General features: G+C 34.6%; 2 protein-coding genes across 6 annotated transcripts; both read right to left on the reverse strand.

The window, feature by feature from the left end:
* Nucleotides 1-621: 621 nt before the first annotated feature.
* Nucleotides 622-3,608, reverse strand: LOC122297485 (ethylene-responsive transcription factor ABR1-like). Of its 2 annotated transcripts, none has more exons than XM_043107553.1 (2): nucleotides 2,481-3,608; nucleotides 622-2,014 (listed from the first exon to the last, which is right to left on the reverse strand). In XM_043107553.1, exons 1-2 carry the CDS (start codon nucleotides 3,049-3,051, stop codon nucleotides 1,218-1,220), a joined length of 1,368 nt encoding a protein of 455 aa, XP_042963487.1. In that variant the 5' UTR covers nucleotides 3,052-3,608; the 3' UTR covers nucleotides 622-1,217. The 2 variants fall into 2 exon arrangements, with proteins under 2 accessions (XP_042963487.1, XP_042963485.1); XM_043107551.1 differs by having other exon boundaries at nucleotides 622-2,017; nucleotides 2,481-3,604.
* An 8,502-nt stretch (nucleotides 3,609-12,110) lies between these two features.
* LOC122295574 (ribonucleoside-diphosphate reductase large subunit-like) lies at nucleotides 12,111-21,190 on the reverse strand. Of its 4 annotated transcripts, none has more exons than XR_006238163.1 (17): nucleotides 20,515-21,190; nucleotides 20,316-20,377; nucleotides 20,059-20,146; nucleotides 19,460-19,723; nucleotides 19,068-19,308; nucleotides 18,899-18,975; nucleotides 18,580-18,750; nucleotides 18,395-18,487; nucleotides 18,165-18,314; nucleotides 17,994-18,080; nucleotides 17,636-17,800; nucleotides 17,435-17,554; nucleotides 16,864-17,066; nucleotides 16,637-16,786; nucleotides 16,408-16,555; nucleotides 16,108-16,181; nucleotides 12,111-15,898 (listed from the first exon to the last, which is right to left on the reverse strand). XR_006238163.1 is itself a non-coding variant. In XM_043104650.1 (17 exons), the coding sequence occupies exons 1-17, from the start codon at nucleotides 20,740-20,742 to the stop codon at nucleotides 15,800-15,802; spliced, it is 2,433 nt and encodes an 810-aa protein (XP_042960584.1). In that variant the 5' UTR covers nucleotides 20,743-21,188; the 3' UTR covers nucleotides 12,111-15,799. The 4 variants fall into 4 exon arrangements, 3 of the variants coding, with proteins under 3 accessions (XP_042960584.1, XP_042960585.1, XP_042960586.1); XM_043104650.1 differs by having other exon boundaries at nucleotides 16,108-16,194; nucleotides 20,515-21,188; XM_043104651.1 differs by lacking the exon at nucleotides 16,108-16,181.
* Nucleotides 21,191-21,266: the final 76 nt, after the last annotated feature.

Below are 21,266 nucleotides of genomic sequence, written 5' to 3' on the forward strand. Positions count from 1 at the left end.
AGACAAATAGGACGGCCACAAATCATGAATCCGATAGATTTTTCCTGTTTTGAATTGAATTATAAGGTGGGATAGTAAACAATGCTTGCATCATCCAAGGAAAACAAACACTGAGAGATAGGAAAGTTGGGACCCTGCTGATGAGCATTGAAGGAAGAGAGACCGCTTTAGTTTGCAACTGATTCAAACTTCCCTTTTGGTAAAACATGGGAAAAGATGAAGTTGGTCCAAGTACAACTCTTCTTTTGATTGCCAGAAGATTGCAGAACAGTGAAGAAAGGAAAATTTCGACATGCATAATCAAAAGATCAAAACAATCAATTTCTTTGTCAAACTTGAGTTAAAAGGGAAAAAGAAGAGAAAAAGGGGGGGGGGGGGGGGGGGGGGGGGGGGCGGCGTTGCGGTGGGGGTCGCTGAAGGTCTGTATATAAAGCATAAAATTGTCAAAAATCCTGTTGAAATCTAATGTTGTTGATAGCAAAACTTGATCAAACTGCACTTAGGATTGATTTTGGATACAAGTCACTTTCTCACATGAGAATTGAGAGTTGGTTTCAAGTCTACTCCAAACTCCTGGATGGGACATGTCAGGAATCGAGTTGGAAGCCCCACTGCAGCAAATTAAAGACGCAAACACCGTGTCTTTTTCACTGGATAATTCTTTGTTGTACAATAAAATATACCCAATTCACATATTAGATGGACCCAATGAGGTTATATTTGTCAAGACACTGTTGAAGATAGATTATAACCCAGAAAAACAAAAGATAATCATCATCATCAACAGCAACAAGTTATATAGTAGACACCACAAGGTTTTTGAAAAAAATGAAGTGCTTTGTTCAATCTAATTAATGTGTGGCTCTGAAGCAGATTGCAGAATGCAGACAAAGAACTCCAGCAAAGCTTTTGGCTTCTACATCTTTCTTTCGATGATTAAGAGAAGCGTATACATCAAAAATCCCTTTTTACCTAAAATCCTAGATGCTTCTTTGTCTTCTTCTTTTTTTTCTTTTTTCTTCTCTTTCTCTCTCTCTATCTGTAATCTATTCCCTTTTTTTCTTTTGCTTTACAACATTGGAAAAAACAATAATTAAAAGAAATAACGACATGCTAATACAAAGTACAGTAAAATCATTAAGTAAAAAACAAAAACAGAAAAGAATACTAAATGTTTATAAAATTTAAGATGAAAAAGAAAATTTGTGTGATAAATTTTAACTGGAAGAGCTAGGATAGTGAACAGAATCTGACCACGACGGAGGCGGCGGCGGCAAATCTGAGCTTTCACCACCACTTTGATTGGGATTTCCGGGTGGTGGAAAATAGCCCAACTGCTGATTAGAAAACAGGGGATGTGAAGCAGAGGAGGAGGAAGAACCAGAGGGTGCAAACGAAGAAGATGAAGTATTTAAAGAAGACGATGATAACAATGATGATTGACGAGAGGCTAATTGCGAATTATAGAACATCTGCTCCACCAACGTCGTGGGTTGTTGTCCATGATGAAAATCCCCCGAGCTCTGAAGCAACTGCGAGTAATCAAAGTAGTCTCTGAAAACGTCAGAGGATCCCTGGTACGGTTGTGGCTGAAAGAACTGTGGTTGCAATGGCTGCGGCGATGGAGTCTGCTGCAAATGCCTTGCTTGAGAATCCGATATGGATATCGATGCCGTGGCAGCTGCGGAGTAGTTTTGGAGAGGCGGTACTACCCTGACATTTTCCGGGAAATTTAGTTTGGCTCTGTTACCTCTAAACCTCAAGGCGGCTTCATCGTAGGCTCTGGCGGCGGCCTCTGCGGTGTCGAACGTGCCGAGCCAGACCCTTGCAGCCTTGTGGGGATCGCGTATCTCGGCTGCCCATTTGCCCCATGGCCTCTGCCTTACTCCTCTGTATCTTCTTCTCCTTTCGCCGGTTTCTTCAAAAGAAGCATTCTCTCTTGATGGTGCAGCCGCCGATACTGTAGCGGCGGCGGCGGCGGCAGTTGTTGCAAAAATACTTGCAGATCCTTCTGCTACTGTAGAGGAAGATCATAGTGGTTACATGAATCTTCCATGGATGTGCAGATCAATGTCAAGATAGTAAGTGGGAGTTCCAATGATAGATTTAGGGAGCCGGCCATACACTGTTTCATTGCTATTTTGTACAAGTGCAACTTATGATCTTTGCTAATGTATTCAAGAGGTAAAGAACTGTTCAATACATGCAATATTAGATAGTTTTAAACCTTTTTTTAACAATTTAATTGTTTAATTAAATAAGTGTGCAATAGATATATTTTCAGAAAACTATAATGGTTCAAAGGTAGAAAATAAATGAGAAAATGGGAAAATAAATAAGAACATTTAAGTATTATTCTTTATATCACTGAAAATTATGAAAGAATTTGATATTTAGATCCAGGAAAAAAGTTGTTGCACACCAAATTATTATTGGGAAAAATGAATGAAAAACAGTAAGTGGTTTTGATTGAAACTTACCAGTTACACCAGATGTTGACTCTCGATCTCCTCCCTGTGATGCTCTGAAATGATCAACACCAGAACCTCTAAATCCCCTAGGAATAGAATCAATCAACTGAGTAACAGATTCTTCTTCACGCCCTCTCTTCTGCCCAGACCAGGAACTTGATCCAGAAGCAGAGGCAAAACCAGAGCCAGAACTTGAAGAGTAAGCAGACAGAGGTGGAGAAGGAGAAGGAGAATAGACACCTCCAAAACTCGACGTTAGAGCACCACCGCTCATACTTGTCCCGTGTTGCCCCCAGCCACCGCCTCTCTGACCCGAAACCACATGCCTAAGCTCCGACACCATATCTGTCGTCAACTCTCTCGTCGTCCGGCTGTGATCGGAAAAAACTGGCTCCCTCAATATGGTTACACCCGGATGAGGTACTCCCCGGTCCGTTTCTTGTGTTTGTGGCAATATTCCTGGTAGTTCTTCTTGCCCATATAATCTTCCCAATTCATCTTCGCCGCCACTGTCTTGAGCCGGAAACCTGACATACTTACCTGAGCCCCGCTGGTTCGCCACCTTTATAAGCAAGCACATGTAACCTCAGTGACAAAGAGAGAAGCAAGAGATCGAGATCGACCCAGATGGTATTTTTGGAGAATAATAATATTTGTGAAAACTCTTTTCAAATTTGTAACAAAACAACTGGCTTATAAGGGTGAATGGAAATTCAACTTGAGCAGCTGAGTCTTAGAAGACCAGCAGCAGTAGCATGCACAAATCGTTGTTAAATTGATGATATATATATATATTATTTTTTGCTTTATAGAAAGCCCTTTTTCTCCCTTTTTTTTTTTTTTTTTTTTTTTTTGGCTTTCTAAAAGCTGCGATGCCGAAAAACCAGAACCCTACAGAAGCTGACTATGAAAAATATGGTACGTGCGTTCAGACTATCGGCGTCCGCTGCTGCAGCTTCAAAGAGATTTGTCGGTGTTCTTTTTGAGAAAGATGGAACTCATCTTTGAATTTTGCACTTGACCGACAGGAATGTAAACAGAAGAGAGATGGGCTGATCAGAAGCTTTTGGATTTAGGATTAACGTAATGATTAATGCATGTAGTGTGTATATATAGTAAGGAAATGGGCTCCAAAACTTAAACGTGGAAATTAATTTGGATTTACAGTGGATGCAAGCTTTATCAGACTAGTGGACGAACTGTATGAACATGAGATGAGATCGATCGACCTGGCAGCTTACGTGTACTAAATAAAATAAAAAACAGGCTGTGGCCACACCATTAATAGGTCTTACACCACTGTTTGAGCACAGAGTTTAGATTAGGATCGATGTACACGTCGGACGAAATATTATGATGTGTAAGAATAATTTTATAATATCACATAAATTTATAAATTTATTTTATAAAATCAAGCATAGATCGATAAGCTTTGAATAGCTCGCGCATGAACCTCAAAAGAGTTTACCATAGACTTTCATAGGTGACTACATTATATATATATATATTATTTGAAAAGAGAAATAATTCACGACTAATTCCAAATAATAAATAATATATATTAATCTTATTTGGGTATTTATGACTGCATATGTTTCATTTTGATTAATATTATTCATTAATTCCTGGTCATGAAAACACATGCACGTCTCTTTAATTTTTCTCAGCTCTCTGACATTTATGCACCATCGTGACTGTCATGCACAGCTTAAATATCAGAATGTTACAACCAATAATATATATATTAAACTGATGACGATGATGATAGCTAGGCATCCATTTGAGTTTTCTTCATCATAAAATATTAATCTTTCAATTCAAGGCACCGGTTAACCTAAACCGACTTCAATTCGGTCAGAAGGGTTTACTGGGTCAGCTATTATCTGCGTTATACCCTCAAGAAATGAATAGTCATGGCGAGAGCTAGTCAGCTAGTTGCATGCAGGGCGCCCGATCTTTACGGTCACTTTTGAGTTTAGATATTAAGATAAACTTAATTGATATGTGAATAATAATATTTTATAAATTTTAAAATATAAATAAATTAATGAGATATTTATTTAATTAAAGGTATGAAATGAGTTGAAATGATCCAAACACAGCCGTATCGATGAAGTTTCAATATTCTTAGGAGCTAAGTTTTGTTTATTTGTTTGATTGTTTTCGATCCGATCGGTGGGTCGTCTTGCCTTATCAAGGTTGATGTGGAAGGGTCTGATTGGAATGAGTACCCAATTTGCTTTACTCGTACCGATAAAAGACAATAACATGAGAGAGAGAGAGAGAGAGAGAGAGAGAGAGAGATCAGCTCAGGGAGGATTCTAATGGAGGTATCGATGTCGACATTAATGGTCAACGTTGAAACTCACGTACACCTGGATGGAGTAGGTTTTAGTTTGGAAAGACCGACCGGTACGTAGGGTAGGTCCTATATATTAAGTTCATCATTATCTTTTTTTTTTTTTTTTACAAAAATATTAAAATAAGTATAATATATAATGTGTACGAAAATGATGAATAATAAAATTCATTAAATTTAAGGTCATCTACCCACCTAAATTTCTTAGATCAATGAATTAGTCTTATACCTATATATAAATGATCACTATTTTATAAATATCAAGTATTTTGAAATTATAATATTATTAAAAATTGATATTAAATATAATTTTAAAAATTATAAATATCATTTTTATGTTACTTTGTAAGTCTATATAAATAATTTAGAAGATCAGATATTTATGGCGCGGTTACGCCTATATGTATATGTATGTATACACCAACAAAAATGATGACGCTATAGTCCATTAATATAGAAGATCTTTTGTAATGGGGTGTTGACAGGCATGATGAAAAGATCAGAAGACATATAGGATAATTAATAGGTTGAGAAGATTGGAATGGATAGGATCAATAAATAGTTTTTTAATACCTTAGGGATAAATTGTACGTATTATACGGTATCACGTGACGCTTAGTTGGTGTAATATATGTCATGAGCAAGAAGAACAAGATGTTTTTACTAATTTTTAGCATATGATCGGTCATGAATTCTCATGATCATAACACATATATTGTTTATAATACCGAGTAATTTGGATGTCATCACTATATTATATATATATATATATATATAGTGTTAGAATATGAAATCATTTGTGAAGGATTATATCCGACGAAAATGATTATTTGTGATCAAAACATACAAAATAATCATTTTTGCATAAAATAATTAGCCATAGCTGAGCACTGAGCAATTTTCTTGTAGTGACCTACGGCCTCTCGATTAATCCTATTTTTCATGCCTAACTTTCATTTTGTTTGTGAGCGAGTTACGTGTTATATCAAAGTTCAATTTATTTTTGGTAGAAAGATTAGCTTGCATGTCAATGTACTCACCAAATTCTTTGTTTTGCCTAAATTTGCAGTACTCCCAATCAACACAATCGAGAATCAAGCAAATCATGCCCAAATCATGACACCAAGTCAAAGGATCAAGATGTATCATCACAACATAATATCAAGCCTCAATGCACTAATTCAGACAATCCTTCACATGGTTTGAAAATAATATATGCATGCTCTTACTATCCATGGAGAAATATATACAATTTTTTATACCATCTTAATATTCTAGTGATAATATAATATGTTTAAAATGTATCATATCATAATAAAATAAAAGATGAAAAATAACATTACTACTACACATAAACAAATTAATTACATCAATTAAGCTTGTTTTTTTCACATAGGAATATTAATTACAACAATAAAAGATGTATTAATTTGATGCACATATTAATTATTTTGTTCAATTTTTTTTTTTTATATAGGAATAGGAACCTGTATTCGTATGAAAACTCAATTACATCATAGAATCTGACCAAACAATTTAAGAAATACAATCTGAAAATGAATTTCACCAAACTGACACGTCTTCAAGACTTCATGCATTGAGCTGCTTCATTTGCCGTATGATCAGTATGTTGTATTGAGCATCTTGGAATCTTCCTCATAAACTCAATTATTGTGTGCAATTAATCTTTGGAAAGGGAAAGGAAAATCTATATGCATGTGAATGTGATATCTCAATATTCCTCAACATGCGCAAGATCATCCTCTTTGTGAATTTTCCTTATCCACTAACTTAACAATCGGTTTTGTTCAAATCAAATCAGCCGTTTTTTTTTTTTTAACTTTTCCTGGCCATGGTCATTCATTTCGTCAAAAGATCGATCGATCCCCAAAATACTGGAGTGAACTGATATTAGATTCTGACCATACGTTCTTCTTCCTCTTGTTCTTGAGATCTCTTGATCAGTGGTACATGATATTGATGGATATTGACATCATGCGCATCGTTACCTTTGACTCTAAGAACACAAAGGATTTGAAAAAGTGATCAAGAAAACGTCTAGGATGTCATCCGGTCTCTGCGATTGACACTTGATCATGACATCCGAATAATTATTATATATATATATATATATATCAACATCTTAAATATCTTTAGATTTAAAAAATATACATATATAATCATGTTTGTAATCTTCTGTTAAGGTTTAACCATCTTGATATGTTTCGATTACTTCATCGTGTATATGTGCATTTTAATTTATTTTTGTTAAAATTTAATTATTAAAGTCGTATAATGCACTTTAATTGATCATTTCTTCTTTCTAAACGAAACTTAATTAGAAAATGATTCATATAGTCTAATTACAGTGCGTAAACCAGCCTGTAGACTCTTTTTGAAAAAATTTACAAATTTGAAATGAAAGATCACTTAGTTTTTTAAAGAGAACTATTATAAATATAAAGATATTATGTAAAGTAAATCTATAGATTGATGTGTTTTCATAGAATTCGTTAGATCTATAATCTATTTTATAATAAAAGTAATTTTACAATCTAACGTATATGTACCACATTAAGCCACATTAATTTGTGGATTTATTTTTTTAGAATCCCTTCGTGACTAAAGTATTTTCATTTTTTTTTCTTTTAAATAGAATATGCAGAACTTACACATGTACCCTAAAATTATATCTAGCATTACCCTAATTAATTAATTTAGCATAAGAAGGGAGCTTGATATTTTTGAAATCCATACAGAACGTGCAGCCTAGCTATAAATTTCAATAACATATTCTCCAGATCGATGGTCATTGTTGAATACATTGATTTTTTTTTTTTTTTTTAATTTTCTTTTTTCTTTGATGCGTATGAATCTCATGCAGAACGTGCACAAGTTTAATATTGACCTTTATTCTTAGGTTAGGTCATCCATCAATTATTTTTCTTATACTATAATTAATTTGTTCAAAAAAATACAACCTTGAATTAAATAGTTATGGAGGTCATGCTTGTACGCTAATTAATCATGATTCAGGTGTGGAAGGGATAATTCAGATGCACAAGGCCGGCAGAATGTTTTCAAAGCTTTTAATTTCCCATGCCCATATATAATATTTGACAAAAAGTTTCTTTTTACTTTTGTTTTCGGTCTGTCTTTTTTTTTTTTTTTTTTTTTTTTTTTTATTTATAGAAAACGGAACCTCGACATATGTCGGGATTTTAGCGGAGAAAAACCGTAGTTACAAGTACACTAACTCTATAACAAAAACAAACAAACCCAATGCGCGCCAAGAAATCCGCCCGATAATTACCTTGTCTATAGACATGATAAATAGAGTAGTTCAAACCTTTTGTTTTTTGTCTCCTTGTTGGTGGAGCTAATGTATAAGTCCGTCACAAAAAGTTAAGATATTAATACACACACACACATATATATATATATATAACCATTTACACAATCTTATTTTAAATGAAAGATATTTTTATAAAATAATTTATAAAAATAGCATTATTTTATAAATATCCTTAATTTAAAACATGATTATATAAAGTTAGTTGTGTAAAATGTTGTGCGTACGTGTATCATTACTTAAAAATTAAATATCCTTAGGAATATTAGACCGATGCTAATTTGTTACTTTCTAATTAAATAAATTACGATGATATTCTTCATGTTCTTCACGTTTCTAGAAATTATTATATATAATTAAGAATGCAGTCCAAATATACACGAGGATGATGATAATTTTTATTTTTGGATACAAGGGATCGAAGAGATATTGTGATAGATATCACATATAATAAAGATAAGTGTAAATGAAATGAGATTTTACATTATTATAATATTTTAATAAAATTTTTATTATATTATCGACTAGTCTTTTTTAAATATAGGCTATGTGATTCGGGTATTCTATTAGAATGTCATAAATAATATCAGTGGATATCTCAACTAAAAATATGTAAATTGAGCCGTCTTGTCACCTACAATAAATAGATCCAACGAGAACATCGGGTTTCGAATTCAGGCAGGCCATTAAACTTTTGAATGTTAATGATCTTAGTGTATATTAACTGTAAAAGTTTATGATCGATCCTTGTCGTCACTTAACATCGATCTGATCTAGAATAATGCATATCGAAGATATTATAGACGTACAGATCATTAAAGATCGAAGATATATAGCGAGAAACTTCAAGAACAGTAGATATTAATTAAGTTGCCACGCACGTACTTACAATATCTTAGGAAGCTCCATCTGCTTTAATGTATAGAAAGCCAAAAGACGTCATGAGTCTTTCTACAAATTTCATCTTGAAGGGGTAGAGATCATCATCATCTAGTTGAGGCGTCAACATCGGGCGGTCCACATGATGAATGAAGAACTGAAATCCTTATGACCTAAATCATCATCATGATCTTGATCTTCATGTCAAATATCCTAGCTAGCTAGGATATGCTTAATTTGTCGACATCAAGGTGCATGCCAATTAAACTACTTAATTTATTCAATATTTTATGATCATTATCCCTCAAACAACAACATAACATTAATATCTTTCTTCCAACCATTTTATTTGTTACGAGTTATTTATAACGAGAATTACTATTTACAGTACTAAGAATGAATTATTAGCAACAAAAATGAATCGATCATATTAACTTTATAACATATAATTGACTGTAAATAAACATTTTTTTTCGTGGTAAGAATCTACTAATTACTTATGATTAGCAAATAAAAAGTAATAGGATTAATCATAACAATTGAAAATTAGCAATTAAGCATGCCTTAGGGACTAAAGCACATCATATCATGTTACATGACTATCGAACAAGACACATGATTTTGGGCAAATCCAATTAATATTATTACAACGTTTTTTTACCAGTATTATTGTCTTATCAATATTGGGTTCATTCAATTAACCAATTAATAGCAATAATCATCTTTAAAAGAAAAGAAGCATATATATCAAAATCATCATCATTAATTTGATCATCACAAGTAGTACTTGCAACTTGTAATTTCTGTTCATTTGCACACTCAAATCATAATTACACTGAGGAGCATAAGCTAGCTGCAATATATATAGTACTAGACAACATGACCATGATCAGACAGCAACTTCCAAAAAAAGTGACAACTATAATAAATATATACATATATATTATGCATTACTAGTGGGAATTAAGGGCCTAATAGTAGGACCCAAAAATTAAATTATTTTTTTTTCTCTTATAAAATAAAGAAAAAAATAGGAAAAAGATAATGTGGGACCCAACCCCATTAATAGTGATGTCACTAACTATTTATATAGATCATGAACCAATGAAGTCGATTGAGCATTTTTGGTTTCAATACTGATCGAGAACGCATGCATGAGAAGTGATCCAAGTTTGTTCCAACTTGACATTGGATACTTATCTAATATTGGGGGAAAAAACAAAGATAATAATAAAGGAATATTAATGAATAATCTATACCATATATATATATATATATATATATTATTTTTCGAGCATTTTTGTCAGAAGATGAGTCTGGTTTAATATCCATGATTCTATGGGATGCGTAGGTAACAGGTTACGCGGTATGCCATATATTTATTATAAGTAGTCCCCACAAGCCACAAAGAGCTAAAATTGAGTTCTAAATATATATATATATATATAATATTAACTTGTGTACATTTCTAGTCAAAGCAGAAATTATTAGAAAATTTAAAAAAAATAAAAAAGGACAAAATGGAAATGGGGATTTGGCTGACCACCATCGTGGGTTGGTGGAGAATGGCCAGAAGGAGATCAGGTTCAAAGTCCAGACCTCAAAAAGACAAAAACCCTATATAAAAGCTAAATATATGTACAAGACTTTATGGACACATGACCACAAAACACGGCTGCACGCCAATCCCATAAATAATAATAAGCTTATGATAATGTTGGATATTGTTAAAAAATAAAATAGAATTTAATATTACAAATTTATTTATTTTTATATAGATATTATATTTATTTTTTTAAAAAAAAGAACGTGCGATGCTTAGTACTTTATAACTATAAATATTATTATTTTTAAATAAATATATATTTATAATTATCAAGGAGAAAATAAAATAAAATAAATAAAAGAGTGACCAAAAATAGCATACATGTTTGGTAACAGCGACAGATCAGATCATGAATGGAACCTAGTATTCCCTTAATAATTCATTTGGAATGTTATTTGGATTAGATTATTCTTGTTTAAAAGAATATATATAGATATATACCTAAAAGAAGGTATCAAGTTGGCACACTTGACCTAACGGTCCACATTCCGTACAATTTGTCTGCAATTTTTGAACAGTCAAGAATAATTAAAAAGCAAGATGTTGTTAATCGAGCAGAAAAAACAGGTTTCTTTTAACTTTTTTATATGTCGTTTTATTTTAATTTCCAGACACAAATGGGAGGAAATTATGAGATGGCTGAGAATCAGATCAGTTCACACCCATCCATCAAGCTTTTCTCTCTTTCTTTTCTTCTTTTAATATTATTATTATTTTTTTATAATTTTGTTTTTTTTGGTTTTTGGTTGTCTAGGATCAATGTTTGTACTTGTCATGTGACATGACTCCTTGGAAATTTACAAAAGAATATATGGACCAATCGATTTTCAGAATTTCTTTCTTTCTAAAAGTAATATTCCCTTCCTCCACCTTTGTCTTTACAAGCAATATTATCATCGTTGCTGATGAGGAAGAAAATAAAAACTTGCTTTCCTTTACATATGAGAGAGAGAGAGAGAGAGAGAGAGAGAGAGGTTATCCTAACTTGTTTATCCTAATTCAGAGAAGAAAGAATGGAGGTTTGATCAGACATTCAAACGAGTTAGAAAATTAGTTCAACCATGAGCTCTGACTTACAGAAAACAGAAATAGCAAGCATGGAGCTTTGTTCAATTATTACCCATGACCTTTAGAAACCAAGGGAAAAAGAACACAGAAATAAGATGAGAAAGTGTTTGAGCTTATCTTGAACACCTAAACTCAAGTATCAACTTGCATTAAAAAATCATTACTTTTTTCAAATTTTGGTCTTGCTAATTTGTCCTGACATTGGGGCTTACTTGTAAGGGTTAGAATAATGTTCTACTTTTGCATCATTTTGGCATATCAGTCATATAGTATCTGCTTACCTTAGGAAGTGGGTGTAGACTACACCAGTTTCATTCCTTTTTATCATTTACTAATCCTTCCAAAGATCTATTGATTGTCTGCAGAATTCAAGAATAATTCAAAATTGTACTAAAATTAACAATTCAGGGTCAATGTTGTACAAACATTGGACAGAGTTTGAATATTCTCTTGGTCATCCAAGTAATTCCTAAGCCACAAAACAAAAAATTATAAAAACAAGTAGGCAGAAACAATGCATTTTGACCATAAGCTGCACTGAACATCTAGAAAAGAGAATAATGCATAATTTCCAGTAGACAATCGAAATAAAGGGCAATAGGAGATTTCCATAAATTAGTGATAAGAAATGATACAAGTTTTTCCTGCTTCTGAATGCAACAAACTTGGTACACTTTTTTACTTAAGAAGACGAGGGTACCCACAATTTATTGGTTACCTGCACTTTTGGTAGAAGAATACCTTGATGACAAGTTAGTACCTTGGTGCTTACAAGTAAAAATAAAAGCCCAAAAACCAAGGTACTGTAAAAAAATCTAAACCTCGAGAAAAACTAGATAAAATAACCAAACAAAAAAGAAACTATTCATTTACAATGCTAACAAGGAAGCTCTGCTTTCCCAGCTATTAACAAACCTTTATCTTCTCTCGGAATGCCATGACGCACAGGGTAGTCTCGTCGAACGCCTCTTGCTCCTTGCTTGGCCAATACATCTGCAATTTAGTTGACTTCTCTATAAACATGATGAATAAATCTTGGCTTATATATTCACATGTATACTTCCAGTGTACCTGGGCTATGCCTATCTTCACATCAATAAAATATCTTATTACTTTATCAAAATAAATCTTGGCTTATCTTAAAGATATGGTCCCAAATCTCCCTCACTTCCCAGTGAACACTGCTTGAAGTGAAAATGCAAATTGAACTCGTAAACTTCTGCATGACATTCAGATGCTGCTATAATACGGTCAGTATGTGAAAAGGCAATAACCATAAAAGAACTCGAGGACCAATTGAATGCAGCACTCTGGTACATCCACCAATGGGGCACTTGAAAGGGTAGTTACACAATAAAGCAAAATGGCAACTCTAGAATTTCACCTTTCTAGCAAAATGACCAAAATTCCATCACAAATAAAACTTATCTTCCAATTTAGAAATGTCACAAAAATTCAACATTGATGTAATATAAATGCGAATTAAGTTCATGTGTGTTAGACTCTTAAATATTCCTGGCAGTAAAGATCAAAGATAATTATATATTCCTTTGGCCCATGTAGTAAACCAGTTTCTAAAAACAGGTACCAATTCAGACCTCGTTTACCCACTTCTGAAGCTGCTGATCCTGTACATCCTGCAGACACGTGCCAAAAACTATATATCTTCAGTAGACGCAAGTTAACATAGCTTAAGTCTAAATGGAGTTGGGACTCCACCAGTCAATACAACCATGTGTTAAGAAGGAACATCCTAATCAAGTCAAAAGATACACTTTATTTCTTTGGTTAAGAAATATATTTTTTTATCAGCCAATCAAAGTATAACCCTGACTAAGACATTAGAGTACATATACAAGAGGCTGCACTGGTGTCACAGGAGTCTCCAATTAAACTAATGTAAACAAGATTCCAAGGAATACGACTACCGTAAGTTTTTTGAACCAAAAGTACCCCCCTTCACCTAGTACTCATATTTTCCACATCACTTTTGACTCATATAAAATGGCTCCTAGCCACAAATGATAAGGTGATTGTAACCATCAATTTTGTACAAGCAGTTTATAACTGATGGAACAAAACCTTTATGTGGACCAAGTTTGCAATCGCCATCAAATCATTCTCCACAAGCTCTGCAGAAAATCGTCCTTCACATCTCTAACTCATCCTCTCATCTATCATTGCAACATCTAACCATTGGAATGACTAACAAGCATATGAAAACTCAACCCAAAAATAAATTACCAGATATTTTTGCAGCTATTCTATTAACCATCTTTGATGATATCATATCGTTAAACTTCATTTTTTTATTTTTTGATAAGTTAAACAACTTAAAATGCATGTTATGATTTTGCAATAAATGACTCAAATCCATAAATCTCAACCCAAAGAAAGAAAAAAGTTTTCTAACTTTATCATAATTCAGGTCAGGTCAAAGTCATTCTTACAAATCTAACTAAAATGATGGGCCACAGTGCAGAGAACAAACTCTAAAACACCTGTGCATAAACAAACTTTTCAGCATCTCTTTTCATAAGTGAGAGGCTAGGAGAAGAGAGGCATAGTGAAATCTACTTCATTCGAATTTGATAATGTTTGTTAAGTTTATATTTACTAAGAAAACCCATAAAAGGAAATAATAAGCTCTATTCATTTACCATAATAGTTACATGCTATCATTGTAAAAGTACTGGGAATTGATAAAATTGTTTGGGGAAGTGAGGGTTCGTATAAGTATTGAATATCACTGCAATAGGTTGCTAGAAAACTCACTTTGTGAAAGAAAGCATCACACTTTCTAAGGTTTTAGCGAAACTCAAAGCCAGCAGTCAAGATTCCAATTATTTGATATAACATTTCAAATAACCATAATAACACACAATCTTGATGCTAAACAAAATAATTTGAACCATACATTAGATAACAAACTCCAAAACCCTACCCCGTCAGACCCAAAAGATTTAAAAATTTAAACTTCAGCATTTATGTGAAAATTGCTGCACCCTAAGATATAAATTCAAAAGTCGCCCAATTTGTTAGAAGAAAAAATTGCCATTTTCCCAAATAAAGTCCCTCTTTACAACTATCCACATCTGACCAATCTAATATGTTCAATTAAGGTCCAAGGTCTATAACAAGAACCATCAATCAAAATCCAAATATAAAAACTTGAATCTGGGGGTTTAGGGTTCCTCGAGTCGGGATCATAATAATCAGCCAAAGCCTTTGTGATACCCTATATGATAAGAATAAGGGTAGGTGGTGAATGTGATCTCATATTGTCTGGGAAAGAGAAGTTATTGCTCTTTATAAGGTTCCAATTGGACTCCAATTGTATCATTGACTACTTCTTTTGGAATATAGGCCTGTGATTTGGGCCTTCTATTAGGGCATTACAAATGGTATCGGAACCTATCCCAACTAGAAATGTGAGACTTGAGCCGTGCCACTTATAATGGATAGACCTGACGAGGATGTCGGGAGATTGTAATACCCCATATGATAAAGATAAGGGTAGGTGGTGAATGTGATCCCACATTGCTTGGGAATGAGAAGTTCTTACTCGTTATAAGGTTTTAATGGGACTTCGATTATATCATTGACTAATCCTTTTGAAGTATAGGTCATATGGTTTGGGCCTTCCATTGGAGCATTACAGCCTTTAATACAAATTATGAAAAATGCTTTTCTGCACAGGCACTAAACAAGAGATGAGAAACAGTCTTTATAATTAGATAGGCAACTAACAGGAATAGAGGACATTCCTTTCATATGCTGCTAAGAAAATCTCTTCCACATACATACTTGTTCTTGTATTTCTCAATTTCTAAACCCCCATTAGAAAAGACTATAACAATAGCCAATTAAACGCTCAAAGAAGGAAACAAAAGTATATTAAACTAAGCTAGGAAGAGGATGGACCAAATATAGATTCACACTCCACTCTTACACTGTTAAGAAGTTCTTCAATTCTATTCTGCACTAAGATAATTGCCAAAAGGCAGTGCTCTCACTTCTCATTGGGAAGAACAACAACGTTTAGGTACTTTTTGCAGGAAAACTTAGCTTCCACAACCCATGCACTCTTCTCGATTCTGCAAGGAACATGCTGCCTGTGTGATATTGGCATCACTATCAGCTTCAACCCTTCTAGCATTCTCCTGTTTCACCATATTAGAAAAGAAGTCATCACCGGTGGGCTGTGATAAACTGAAATTTATGTGATTTAAGTAGTTTATACTTTGCAGTGATGGCTCTTTTTTTGGCAGTGGCTCCATTCAAGAGATGGAAATATTGGCAGCTTAAAATATTAAGATAAAGCAGATCATAGATCTGTCATAATTTCATAACCATGAGAAGTATAAATTACACTGTTAAGAGCAGAGGTGTCAACAGTGAACTTGATAGCATCAGCTGCAGCACGTGTTCTCAGATAATACATTCCTGTTTTCAGACCCTTGCATGTGGGGGAAAAATTATTAGAGTGAATAGTATAATTGATAATATATATACAAGCGCGCGCGCGCACACACACTCTCTCTCTCTACTCAGTTGGAACAACCACAAATCAATTAGAGGATGAAACATGGGAAACTCCGTATTAGGGTAGACTCATGATATCCAAAAAATATATTAAAATACGACTTGCAAACATTGTAAAAGTTGATACCTTACACCAAGCATAAAAATGCAAGGAAGTTAGCTTCCCAGGATCAGGTTGGTCCATGTAAATATTCAGACTCTGACTCTGATCAATGTAGCATCCACGATCAGCAGCCATGTCAACCAATGTCTTTTGCTTTATTTCCCACACAGTCCTGATATGTATCAACACTGCCTTAGCATCAGACCAAGATTTTAGCATAGTTGTTAAAATAACAAAAAGAAAATAGAAATACTTGTAGATAGCTTTCAGCTCTTCAGGAATCTCAAGGATCTTCAAAACCGAGCCATTCTCATATATCATCTTATTCTTAAGCACATCAGACCAAAGACCCATTTCCGTTAAATCATGAAGTAGGTGTTTGTTCACTACAACAAATTCACCACTGAGGGGTAACGGGTTAGATGGCAGACAATGGCTAAGCCACTAATTAGAGGAAGCAGTAAATAAGTAAAACCACACCTTAAAACTCTGCGAGTGTAAATGTTGGAGGTATAAGGTTCAAAACACTCATTGTTTCCAAGAATCTGACTGGTTGAAGCAATGGGCATAGGTGCTACAAGGAGGGAGTTTCTTACTCCATTTTGTGAGATCATTTCCCTAAGTGCAGCCCAATCCCAGCGGGGTGATGGTGTTACACCCCACATGTCCACCTGAAGAACTCCCTAAAGGAAAAAAAAAGATGTTATAGCTCGAGGTGATATCTCCAGGCACAACACATATGCATCAAAATAAAAAGCTGACAGGTAAGGGTTGCGAAATAAAAGCTGACAGGTAAGGGTTGAATCTTAAAAGATGAACTGAAATAATGAGGAAAAAAGAAAAGTATAATAAAAACAAAATTTTTTAACCATTAGTTTCCCCATCTTCTTTTCAGAGAAAGAAGGCTCCTTATACCAGAAAAACTTCCAGTATCATCCGAAGAAGAGGGTGAGATCTGATTTAAAGTCAACATATGCACCACAAAAGGAACAAATTGGGCAGAATTGTGGAAACCATAAAAATTAAAATAAACTGAGTCAACAATACATACCTTGCTCAGAGGACTTCCGTGATAGGTCTCATAAGGGCCATCTTTTGAAGCTAACTCAGAAGAAGCTTTCAGCGCATGGTAGTATATGGTTGCAAATATGTCTTTGTTCAGCTGTAAGGCCTGCAAGACATATCAACATACTGAATCTAGAAAAAAAACTAAAGTTAAGCTAAAACAAGCATATCAAATGAGAGCTAATACCTCTGGTGAATCAAACGCCATACCAAGCAGGATGAAGGTATCAGCAAGACCTTGAACTCCAATGCCTATCGGCCTGTGTCGTAAATTTGACCTTTTTGCAGTTTCAATGGGGTAGTAGTTTATATCAATGACTTTGTTGAGATTTGCCGTAACTACTCTAGTAACCTGTCAGACAAACATATAGAGAAACAAAATGAAAATTTTAACTTCCTGAGATACAATAGTAATGCACTGTTGTACAAAGACAAGAAATACAGGGTGGTAACCATATACAAATTTCCATTTACAGCCTTTATAAAAATGCACATAACAGATAGAGAAGCTTTGTGTACATGGACTTGTTTGTTAAAAATCAGACCTCTGCGAGTTTGTCAAAGTCAAAATATCGGTTTTTTGAATCCCTACTTCCAACAAGCTTAGACGAGTGTGGCTCAATAGGAGCGCCCTAAGAAAACAAAATAAAAGGCATTAACTAACATGGTAATGAAAGGAAAACAAAGTAACCTGAAACAATAAATGAGAGACTGACCTTATCCCTCACATATCGAGGTAAAGCAATGGATGCCAAATTGCAAACTGCAGTTTCAGTCGGACTTGAGAACTCAATGACCTCGGTGCAGAGGTTTGAGGCCTTGATGGTGCCCAGATTCTGTTGGTTACTTTTCCTATTACAAGAATCCTTGGAGAGGAGAAGAAAAAGAATCAAGAAACCAATATGAAAGATTTTTAAACGGTGAAAAGCTTGTGTTTGTCATGTACCTTGAAAAGCATAAAAGGAGTTCCAGTTTCAATCTGGGAATTTAAGATCTCAAACCAGAGTTTCCTAGAAGATATAACCTTCTTTGCCCTTCCCTGAGTCCACAAACAAAATGACCTGATTGTTGCTTCCAAAGAAAATATCAAATTCTGAAACAGTAAGGCAGATGGCAGATGATAAAATTTACCGCCTTTTCATATTGGGTGTACAAATTTTCAAATTCTTCTCCCCAATAATCAGCCAAACCGGGAGCCTCATTTGGGCAAAACAAAGACCATTGTCCATCACCTCGCACTCTTTCCATAAAGAGGTCAGGTATCCAAAGAGCATAAAATAGATCTCGAGCCCGATATTCTTCCTTCAAACCAAATGAGAATTATAATTGTATGAGAAAAATATAAGAAAACAACAATACTAATTTAGAGAGAGACAGAGAGAGTACTATTGGGTAGAAAGGGCATTATTTGATTGACTATTATAAAGCTCATGAATTGACCCAAGAGTACCTTTCCATGGTTCTTTCTAAGATCTAAAAACTCAAAGACATCAGCATGCCATGGCTCCAAGTATACAGTGAAAGCTCCTGAAAAATGGAACCAAAGTTATCGTATTTCCATTGCACAATGTGCCTGTATAGTCGTGTGTGTCCGTGTCTGTAAGGTTTTGCAGAAATACCCTTTCTCTTTCCTCCCCCTTGATCAACATAACGAGCAGTATCATTAAACACACGAAGCATAGGAACAATGCCATTAGAAGTCCCATTTGTCCCACAAATGTAGCTGCCTGTTGCACGGATATTATGAACAGAGAAACCAATTCCTCCAGCTGATTTGCTAATAACAGCACATTCCTTCAAGGTATCAAATATTCCCTGAATGCTATCATCTTTCATACACACAAGAAAGCAGCTACTCATCTGCCATATCATATTTCAGGAGAACTGAAAGTAAAAAAGGATACACCCAGGGAAGAGAGAGTGTGTAAAAACAAATTGTGTGTTTTTATTCTCAGAAAAAATGAACATCGTGATTAACAGGAGGAGGAAAACCAAAACTGCAAGAACATACTTGGGGCTGTGGAGTTCCTGCATTAAAAAGGGTAGGGGTAGCATGAGTGAACCAACGCTGAGACATCAAATGGTATGTCTTAAGAACAGAGACCATGTCATCTTTGTGGATACCAACGGCAACTCTCATTAACATGTGCTGAGGCCTTTCCACAACCTTCCCATCAACCTTTAAAAGATATGACCTCTCAAGAGTTTTGAAGCCAAAATAATCATATTCAAAATCTCTGTCATAGTTTATCTCACTGTCCAGGCGTGCAGCATTCTGAAACCAAGAAATATACATTCCTCAATGGCACGAATGATGAATAAATATACATTCCTAGAGAAATGCATATGTAGAACCCTTACTCCAACATCTTCGTCAGAATAATAATGATATTGAGTCTTGCTAAAACAGTTGGGACTAATGTTTGGTTGAGTTTGAGAAACTAGTCAAAGTAAGCAATGACTAGAATTACTAGAAACGTTGAAGAAGGAGAAAGAGAAGAAAGAAGTTGCAAATCATACAGCAATAAGGTCGTGGCAATAAGTTAGAGAGCCATCTGAAGCCAAGGAACCAATTTGGAGTTTGTAACAAACAAACACGTTTGGTATTACCTTCATAACTATTTCATATACATCATAAGCAATAAGAGAACTCTTCTGCCCAGAGCTCTTATCGAAATTGTCGTACATGACCTTTATCCTGCATCATCCATGCACACAATTCAAGTCGTTTCGCTATATGACGTTTTTCCAATCCAAAACATTCTTCAAAACTGTTACTTATGAAAAAATAAAAATAAAACGTTCTTCAAACTAGAATCAATCAGATCAAATTTGCAAGTAACATATTAGTCACATAGAACACTCACGTCTCTGAAAAAGACTCCTTCGTATTCTTATGCAGATTCGAAACAGCGATTCTTGCGGCCAACTGATCAAGTTCCAATGCACTCAAAAATAAGCATGTAGAAATTCTTACACCGCATGCATGGTTATCAAATTAATGATGATACATTGATACTCATATATCACGAAATCCATATAGCAAAACTAAAAACGAATACCTACCAAAGCATAATCGGGGTGGTTCGTGGTCATGGCAGCCGCAGTTTCCGCAGCCAATTCATCGAGTTGGATGGTTGTGACACCCTCGTAGAGCCCAGCACAGACCTTCCGCGTGACAAGAACAGGATCGCAATGCTCGACGTTGAGCCCGTAACTCAGCTTCTTCACCCGGGCCGTGATCTTTTCAAATTGCAACGGTTCTTGGCTCCCGTCCCTTTTCACCACATGCATTTTGTCACTGCGAAAAGAGGAACTCTGAGGATGAATTTTTGTGATCTGTTTGATGGATCAGTGAAGAGTTTCCTCGAATATATAGGAGACATGCCTTGTGGTACTCTGATAGATAATGTATAGAATGGTATGGGAATTAGGGAAGGAAGAAGAGTGCAAGGGAAGATTCATCACACCCAGAAAACAAAGATTGCCAAGGAAGGAAGAGCAACGGTCTGAAAGTTTGAAAAGAGTTTACATTGGGTTTGACTTATCCACAATATGTACCGAACTTTGACGCAACTCAAACATGACAAATAGGATATATTCCCGACAACTACAGCAAATTAAACAAAAATTATTTCATAAATTTACGTGATTTCATATAGTCTATTTCATATGACGAGATACGTTAAATTACTTTTATAATCTATTTGTTACTCAGCTGACTTCATTTCATGTGGTGGCATTGAACTGGTTCAACTCATGTCTTGGCGGGAAACTTCTAACACCGAATCTACAGTATCAAATAATTTAAACTTTAA

The sequence above is a fragment of the Carya illinoinensis genome, chromosome 15 (genome assembly GCF_018687715.1).
Source record: "Carya illinoinensis cultivar Pawnee chromosome 15, C.illinoinensisPawnee_v1, whole genome shotgun sequence".
NCBI lineage: Eukaryota > Viridiplantae > Streptophyta > Magnoliopsida > Fagales > Juglandaceae > Carya > Carya illinoinensis.

Coding starts and splice junctions, on each gene's coding strand:
- LOC122297485 (XM_043107551.1), bottom strand. CDS start 3,051: ATGTGCTTGCTTATAAAGGTGGCGAACCAGCGGGGCTCAGGTAAGTAT. Junction 2,018..2,480: donor GTCAACATCTGGTGTAACTG/GTAAGTTTCAAT, acceptor CTTCCTCTACAG/TAGCAGAAGGATCTGCAAGT.
- LOC122295574 (XM_043104650.1), bottom strand. CDS start 20,742: ATGCATGTGGTGAAAAGGGACGGGAGCCAAGAACCGTTGCAATTTGAA. Junction 20,378..20,514: donor ACCACCCCGATTATGCTTTG/GTAGGTATTCGT, acceptor GAACTTGATCAG/TTGGCCGCAAGAATCGCTGT. Junction 19,724..20,058: donor TATATGAAATAGTTATGAAG/GTAATACCAAAC, acceptor TCTTGGTTTCAG/AATGCTGCACGCCTGGACAG.